The sequence below is a fragment of the Lipotes vexillifer genome, unplaced genomic scaffold (genome assembly GCF_000442215.2).
Source record: "Lipotes vexillifer unplaced genomic scaffold, Lipotes_vexillifer_v1.1 scaffold384, whole genome shotgun sequence".
Classification (NCBI taxonomy): domain Eukaryota; kingdom Metazoa; phylum Chordata; class Mammalia; order Artiodactyla; family Lipotidae; genus Lipotes; species Lipotes vexillifer.
In genome coordinates, this window is record NW_006793498.1 from 941,156 (window position 1) to 950,194 (window position 9,039).

The 9,039-nt window shown below is 39.1% G+C and overlaps 2 protein-coding genes across 3 annotated transcripts in view; one reads left to right on the forward strand and one right to left on the reverse strand.

The window, feature by feature from the left end:
- LOC103069326 (uncharacterized protein C6orf106 homolog) overlaps nucleotides 1-636 on the reverse strand; it is a 1,231-nt gene extending 595 nt beyond the window's left edge. Inside the window, exon 1 of the mRNA XM_007466425.1 lies at nucleotides 1-636. This exon is cut by the window's left edge and continues 171 nt beyond it. Coding sequence (XP_007466487.1) covers nucleotides 1-459 — 459 coding nt within the window. The 5' untranslated portion in view covers nucleotides 460-636.
- CAB39L (calcium binding protein 39 like) overlaps nucleotides 1-9,039 on the forward strand; it is a 98,593-nt gene that overhangs the window by 21,384 nt on the left and 68,170 nt on the right. The window lies entirely within an intron of this gene.

The following is a 9,039-nucleotide window of genomic DNA, read 5'->3' on the forward strand; positions in this document are numbered from 1 at the left end:
TCCTGCTCTGCTGAGGCTGCACATGTGGACGCTGACATCTGCAATCACTTGGGGCTCTAGCGAGCTCACCATTACCATGTTCACATGTCCAAATTGGTCTTCCCTGACATATTTAAGACAAACCCCTGGAGGCCAGGCCTCTGCCCCAGAATTTTGGATCCGCCATGTTTTTATAAATTGAGTATCAGGAGGTATCGACTCTCCTTCTCCTATGGTGACATCTTCAACAAAGGACATAGAGGGCACACTGATGTTTGGGCTCTCAAAGTCATAATAGGCGCCAATTACCGCTTGTAGGTTCCAGTTGGTCATGTCCAGGAAGAGGGCGCAGACGGCCGGGTTGAGCTGGAAGCCGAGCAACCGCTGGAACTCGGAGATGAGCACGTCCTTGTCCGTGGTGCCCAGGCAGCTGAACTTCTGCATCAGCTCGGGGTCCAGGTTCACGTCCATGCCCTCCATGGCTGGGGCCGGACACTCGCTTCCCTGCCTCCTTACGACTGAGCCGCCGCCAGGCCGGGGGCTGGGAGGGGGCCCGCTGCTAGCTGGCGCTGCGACCCCGCTCCTCGGAGGTAGGCGCGGGCCTCTCACCGCCCATAGGGATAAACTCACTCAGCCGCTCACTCACTCTCGCACCCCACCCCACCCCGCGCCCTTCTAGTGCCACCGCCAACGCCTCCTCTCACTTCTCCCTCCCAGGACATTTTAAACTGAATAATTTGTAACTCAAGGTCTTCTGTCCCTTTATTCAGCCTAATTCTTTGTCCTTTCTGTGTTCTTTTTAGATCCTGTTTTCCTTTTTGGTTCTAGAGGACCAGCTTACAAATTGTACTTTTAAAGAGTTATAACAGAAATAATATGATTTTCCAACATAAAATTTTTTGTATAGCTCTGATTTCAATAATTTGTAGCAAAGTGAAAGTTTGTAAAAACTCAGAAAATTGGAAGATGACGTACTTTGTAGAAAGAGAACGAACATGTGTCAGTTCTTGATAGGATGAGAGTTGTTCTTTCATTAAAAGCTATGTTGTGTTCTTAATTGATTCAAGGAAGAACTGTTCATACAAGTATCAACTGTGGAAAAAAACAGAAAATAGATCCAGCAAAGAAGGGCAGGGAAATAAGAGAGTCATTACCATCTGACTATGGTTATAGCACTAAGCCCATTTTTGTTGGTTATGATGCTATTGTATTGATATATTGTATCTGAGGATTCCATGACTTCTTTCTTACCTCATTCTTTGTTATTCCTTGAATTGGGAAGTTGGAGGAATACCATAGCATGTATTTTGCCTGGTTATTGTTTGTGGTGCAATTGTAAGTGGAATTGTAACTATTGAGCTTAGAATTTGATGTATGCAAGTTATAGCCTTTAGCTTTTCTTCTTACTACATTTATATGATTTTTTAAGATTATTTATTTATTTATTTTGGTACCCCTTCATTTCTTTTTTTTTTAATTAACTTATTATTTATTTATTCATTTTTGTCTCTGTTGGGTCTTCATTGCTGTGCGGGCTTTCTCTAGTTTCAGCGAGCGGGAGCTACTCTTCATTTGCGGTGTGCGGGCTTCTCATTGCGGTGGCTTCTCTTGTGGTTGCAGAGCACGGGCTCTAGGTGCTCGGGCTTCAGTAGTTGTGGCTCACAGGCTCTAGAGCACAGGCTCAGTAGTTGTGGTGCATGGGCTTAGTTGCTCAGCAGCATGTGGGATCTTCCCGACGAGGGATTGAACCCGTGTCCCCTGCATTGGCAGGCGGATTCTTAACCACTGTGCCGCCAGGGAAGTCCCTATATGATTTTTGATAACATCAATTTTCACTCTGCTCAAATGCACATTCTATTACTCCACTCTCATTCTCTTCAGATGATCTTGAGTTCTTCTTTTCTGAGAAAATGGAAACAATCATGTGCTTTCTAACTTCATTTCTCTTTACCTGGACAGTTTATTTTACTCACACTTTCTCTTCCTTTTCCATTTTAGAAAGGTATATATCATTCTTCTTGGGGGTTAAACTGTCCACTTATGTTCTTGATCCCATCTTCCATTGTGGGCTTAAGACTCTTGCCTCACTAATTATCCTCTTATCTTGCATCTTTCTGATATCTGTTCCACCCAATCTACTGAGAGTTTAAAAAAAAAAGAAGCAAGCAAGCAACAAAAATCCCTTTCATTAGTCCTTCAAGCTCTCCTTCTGTTCCTTATCAAAACACTTGGAAACAGTAATATATGCTCATGCCTCCATTACCTCATTCCTAACCTCTTACAATCCTCATTTTGCCCCGGAATATTTGTTGTGTGTCAGGGACTACTACTCCAACCTCTCATCCAGTGTTCAAGGCAAGTCAGTTGAGCCATGCTACCTGGATCAGAACGAATATTACCAATTTCCCAGAAGGACTGGCTTGGAGTCCTCTGCCTGCTTTATGCTTTGCTGTAGTACGGTATGCTCTGTTGATCCCAGCCTGGCTTTGGCCTCTCTATCACTATGTCTTTAGGATTTTAGGAGAATATGAATTCTTAAAGGTCCCTTTCCTTGTCCTAAGTGGTTCTCTGAATATCCCTATTTCCCCTGATACCTTTGGTTTGTAAGAATTGAAAGAGGGCCTTAGAAATTAGATTACAGGTTTAGGCAGGATGCTCATCACTGCTCTACAGTATTCCATATTGTTGCACACTTCATATTCTCGATGCTCTCCTTTTTGTTCATGGTGATAGTATACTTTTCTGGTTCTCCTGTCCTTCTCTAACTACCGTTTCTTTAGTCAGTTTTTTCTATCACAACTTATAGACGTTCCTTAAAGGTTTGTTCTTGGCTTTCTTTTTGGTCTCTCATATTGCACTGGCAGAATGAGTGACCCCCAATATATCTCTGGCTCTGTTTTCTCTCCAAGTTCTATTCTCTGTGTTTAGCTGCCTCTGTAGGCATCTATATCCAGAAGTCTTGCTGGCACCTCAAACTTGTTACATATCAAGCAACTGGTTATTTTGCAAAAATTTGTTTTTCCTTCGTTCGTCCGTATTTATTTTGAAAATATTACCCATCTACTCTTTCACACAGGCGTGGAAACTCATCATATTGTCTCTTCTCTCAATTACCATCTACATTTATTCAGTTGCCAAACCTATTGTCTCTGATACTCACGTAGTCTTTTCATTCCCACTGCCTAGTTACTTTCATTGCCATCCTAGACTAGTGCAATTGCCTTTAATTTCATCTCCTCGTGTTTCTCTGCCTTCTTGATTCTTCTTATACACTGCCACATTCATATTCATGAAAGAGTTTGATTACATCATGGCTCCCTTTTGCCCACAAATTAACAGTTAAACTCATTAACCTAGTATTAAAGCTCTTTATAATCTGATCCCAACCTGTTTTTTTTCAATTTTTTTTAGTGTCATTCACATAGCATTTGCTTCTGATAAGCTAAATTATTGTTTATTTATATCTTGTACTTCCTAATACTGTGTTCTTATCTCCATGTGACCAAATCATACCCATCATTCAAAACTGAGTTCAGTGCACCTTTTCTATGAAACCTTCTGTGATTCCTCAAGGTATGTTTTTTTTGGCTCTTCTGAATTTTTTGGTATTTCATTAGTCTTTTCATTTGTAATTCATAACTTTTTGCCTTACACTCTAGTTATTTTTAGTACATGTCTTATATCCCCTAATAAAATATGAATTTCTTATTTTACTCTGTACCCCCAAAGAGCAGATTTCCCTCAGATGGTTGGATGAATGAATCCTATACATTGAAGTGATAAGAAAGTTGTAACAGAGCCTTGCCATTGTCAAGTGTTCAGGGCCATTGCATTTAGTTGTATGGCTTGTCCACTGCCCAAAGGCTCCTGGCCAGGGAAGTGAGTGGGGCCTGAAATCCAGCTCACATCCCCACTTCTGTCACATCAAACTATGTGCCAGGCTGGTGCAGGGCTGCATCTGCCTGTGAAAAGGGTACTTGTTCTTTGTATGAAGGTGCTATCTGCTGGTTAATCTATGCGCCTGCTTGGCTGCACCTGTCCCTTTTTCTGACTTTTACCAAAGTACCATATAAGCTAGTAGCAACCCTGAAAGTATGGACAGTATTAATTGAAGTTCATTATGAAAACTACTTTGTGTCACATAGAAAATACCCTCAAACTGTTTGTTAGAATGAAAGATGTGGATTAATCGAGTGTAAAATAAAGCATTGTTATAGAGCATCTCCTTGATAATTTGCTATTAATCTCAAATTCACAAATATTCTGGAATCCCTGCACTGCTTCTGGAACCTCTGAGACTTCTTGTAATTTTCTTACTTAGATCAAATGGTTAAGGGTCCCGTTTCCCTTGCCCCCACCCCAACTCTGTCTTTTGCTTAGTGTAAATTAGACTAAACTCCAGGGTTTCTGTACTCCTATCCTATGCTTTTTAAAAATGCTGCATTCAGGGAATTCCCTGATGGTCCAGTGGTCAGGACTTTGTGATTTCACTGCCAAGGGCCCGGGTTCATTCCCTGCTCGGGGAACTAAGATCCCACAGGCCTCATGGTGCGGCCAAAAAAAAAAAAAAAAAAGCTGCACTCAAAATTCTTTTAACGGAATTCTTTTGGTCTAGTTGGTATATAAGACAAATTTAAAAGTCCTTAAACACATAGTTAATGACTTGTTGGTGTGTGGGTTATGAGTATCTCTGGAGCACCTACTATAGCACTTTGCATCTACTAAGTGTTTCGTAAATGAGGTTGACTACAAACTGCTTGTGACTCCTCCAGTGGATCTGTCCCATTCAGGTGTAGTGACAGAGCAACTGCAAGTTGGATGATGTACTTTTAATATATGCTAGAGTTTTGTTTGTTTGTTTGTTTTTTTATGAGTGGAGCAGTGTCTAACATTTAACAGTTAACTAAGTCAGGCATGTATGTATATTATTTCACTTGATGCTCACAACTAGTCCTGGAGTGTATACTGTTATCTCCAATTTAAAGATATGTTACTTATGTACAATCTGTTTTCATTCAAATCTGGGTCTGCCTAATTTCAAAGATTTTATGGACTGTGAAACTAGGCACTTGATATGAGAAGAGTGTTCAGAATAGTTTATCACATAAAGACCTTCAGAGACTATATATCTATATTTATTTATTACTAAATAGATATACGTAGAGATATATTTTATCTTGGCATTAGGGAAACAAGGCAGTCATTCCTTGGACTGGCATAGTAGATGTTACTGCTGAGGGCCAGATATTGCAGCTGCCACTGCAGTGCAGTACCAGTAGGGGCCAGAGTAGTGCTAGAAAGTGAGAAAAAGATTGATGGTCTCAGCTTTGAGAGATTGCTCCGACATTTTGGAAATACAGCCAATGGGCAGGGGTGTCACCTAAATTTTGTAATTCAAGCTTCCTCCTTCCTAAAAAAAGCAGAAGGCGGAGTTGGAAGCAGAGTTAGTATAAGAGAGAAAACAGACTAATGAAGAAGCTTTGTTGTTGCTGAAGTTAAGAACTTTTAAAGATTTCCAAATTTGGCCAAGGATTAGCAATTAATGGACAATTGGAAATGTGTTTTCATTCTATCAATTAACCCCTATTTCAGTGCAACTTGGACACCTCTAAAGCATTTGTCCTTTGGCATTTCTTCTGTATTCTGCTTTTATGAAAGCAATTTGAGTATCTTTAAGCAAGTTCCAGGGCCATGATGTTAATTCTGTCTGAAATGGGAATTATGAGAAGAACTAGAGATATCTATGGTACATGGATAGCATGACAAACTCCTAAGATAATAAATAGATTCTTTGCTTTGGGGCTCCCTTTTTGGCTATTGAAGAAAAGTCAAATGTTATTCCTGGGCTACCTGAAGTTGTAGCTGTGGTACTTTGTACCTATACTGTAATCTTTAGGAAGAGAGAAAAGTAGAGAAACAAAAGCATAGATGAGAAGTGAGGAGAAAAAAACAGTGAATGGAAGCAACCTAAGTGTCCATCGACAGATGAATGGCTAAAGAAGATGTGACACATATATACAATGGAATATTACTCAGCCATAAAAAGAAACAAAATTGAGTTATTTGTAGTGAGGTGGATGGACCTAGAGTCTGTCATACAGAGTGAAGTAAGTCAGAAAGAGACAAACAAATACCGTATGCTAACACATATATATGGAATCTAAAAAAAAAAAAAAGGTTCTCGTGAACCTAGGGGCGGGACAAGAATAAAGACCAGACATAGAGAATGGACTTGAGGACATGGGGAGGGGAAGGGTAAGCTGAGACGAAGTAATAGTGTAACATTGACATATATACACTACCAGATGTAAAATAGATAGCTAGTGGAAAGCAGCTGCATGGCACAGGGAGATCAGCTTGGTGCTTTGCGACTACCTAGAGGGGTGGGATAAGGAGGGTGGGAGGGAGACGCAAGAGGGAGCGGATATGGGGATATACGTATGCATATAGCTGATTCACTTTGTTATACAGCAGAAACTAAAACAACACTGTAAAGCAATTATACTCCAATAAAGATGTTTAAAAAAAAAAACAAAACAGCGAGAGTAAGAGGTAAATACCACTTAAAAAAAAAAATCTGTAGTTACCCAAATTAGCAAAATTACAACAATAGGTTCACAGTGCTTCTTAGCATACTCAACATATACATATACATATATTTTACAGTGGTAAAAGTAATAGTCATTTCTGCTTTTAACACTTGTTTTGAAAACACAAATTTGTTCCAATATGACTGATATATTAGGAAACATTTGAGCATAATGCAGATTTCTCATTTGCTTTTGTACAGTTTTACGAATGCAGAAAACCACCCAGCTGAACCAAGCCATGGAGAAATGCACAAAACATAAACCATGGAGAAATGCACAAAACATAGACATGCACACACCTCAAGCATGTACCAGCTGTCTCTGTGTGCCACATGTTATATGAGTCACATTCAACCATGTTTGATGTTACAACTCTCCAGCTGATTTCAGATAATCCTATTTCCACTATTTTGAAATAATTCACAAGCTATAAGTCTCCTAACATCCACTGCCACAAGCAAAATGTCAGGTCTTTTTCAAGGAAAAGTACCATATTTATTGTGGTATTTATGTATTTTTTTAAACCACTTAACATGTGTAAAAGTGTGCTACTATTTTTATTAGGTTCCTACTTTAAGAGAAAAAATATGTCTCTGATGAAATTTTTGAGTATTGAGCTCCAACCTGGTTTTCCCCACAATTCCTGTGGTTCTTATTGCATGATATTGCATAGCATGGAGATTTTTAGGAACACTTACCTCATTTTGTAGCAAAACTGACTGTATATGTTAATTTTAGAACATTTGGAAAACACAAGAATATATGAATGTAATCACTGGTGTTCAACTAATGTTAACATTTGATATTGTTTCCATGTCCAAATAGAAGGAAATATTTATGTAAAAAATAGAACAAAAATTGGGGGCTCGTATTCTTTACTAAGTTTAGCATCTTGGATTTTTTAAACTTGATATTATGCAATAAATATATCCCCATTTCTTTAAATGTTCTTAAACAACTTGACCGTGATATTCTGTATTAATGAATGAACCCTGCTCAATATTCAGGAGGCATGCTGAATGGCCTGCAACTATGCTGGTTGTTTGGACATCTGCTTTGGTTGGCCAATGCCCATGCCACATGGAACCCAGTGATTATAATCAATCACATACTTTGGACTTTAGTTTTGGGGGTTTTTGCTATAAGTAGTGTAGTAAATATCCCTGTATATTCTTCCTTGCATACTTATTATTCTTAGAATAAATTTGTAGACATTGAATTACTAAATAAAAAGGAATATGAATATTTTAAGCCTTTTGCAACTTATTGTTAATATCCCTACAGGAAAAAGTTATGTTAATTTACACTCTGTGTTAAAGTACTAGAGTTCTTGTTTTATTTTACCCTCACCAACCTTAGAAGTATAATTAAAGCAAACACAAAAACAAACTTTATTATCTGTTTAGGTAACTACAGTGTTATTGATCAGGAGAGAAGAATGTGGGGGAAATAGAGGCTGACCCCTTTCTATAGGGAGTTAAATATCGAAGTGGCCCATGGGAAGTGGAGTGATGGATAGAACTGATAAATAGGAATTTATTTAAGTAATAAATGAGTGTACTAGGCTAAGAGGTCTTTAGGAAAATGCATGCAAGTTAAGGGTAAAAGGAGGCTATAAAATTTCTGCCTTCTTGCAATAAAAAATGCTGAATGACTCAATGATATGAGTAAAGTAGAAAAAAAAGGCGGGGTGAGGGGGAGAAAGTCTATTTAAGACTTTCCAGACATCACTTCCAGTTGCCAGATTTTAAGCCACCCTCCTCATGATAATGATATTGTAAATAAGCAAAGTCACAGGTTAATGAAATGAATCATAATCATTCAAGTGGAGCAACATGTGATTTTGCAGAGCTCCACCTGGGTAGAATTTGAGTCAAAGGATTCTGAGTAAGAGATAATGAGCTCATATGGAAAAGGATAACTAAAAAGGCATATACAGAACCTGAGAGCCTAAGAACTTCCTAAGCATTATGCCTGCGTATTTGTCTCTCCAGTGTGATCACAGCCATGAGCTAAATTAGTTTGAGCAAAAGTAGGGAGGCACAAAGTGTGAGAAAGATATGATTAGAATCTAGGAGAAGCCTGAAAACCCAAGCATCTTTTTCTACTTCTGCCTTGTGGGGCAGTCAACCCCGGAATACAGAGCAATCTAATAGGATGCAGCCTGGGTGTAAGGGGAAGTCCCCCCATTTTTTTGGAAGAAGAGACCAAGAAGGAAGCATTTTAACCTGGGGGCTTGAGTAATGGGCAGACCAAGGAAGCTGGTTAGAGACAAAAATCACAACAGATTCAACAGTTTCTGGCTTTGATGAGTAGAAGACAAAAGGCAAAGTGATTAAAAGCCAAATGATAATCCAAGACCGTTGTATTGTCAAAGAAATTCAAGCCTGAGAAATAAAGTTCTGTCATCCCTTGGCAACTCCCAGACCCCTAAATCTGGCCCCCAAACAGGTAGACTGGCTTCAGCAGG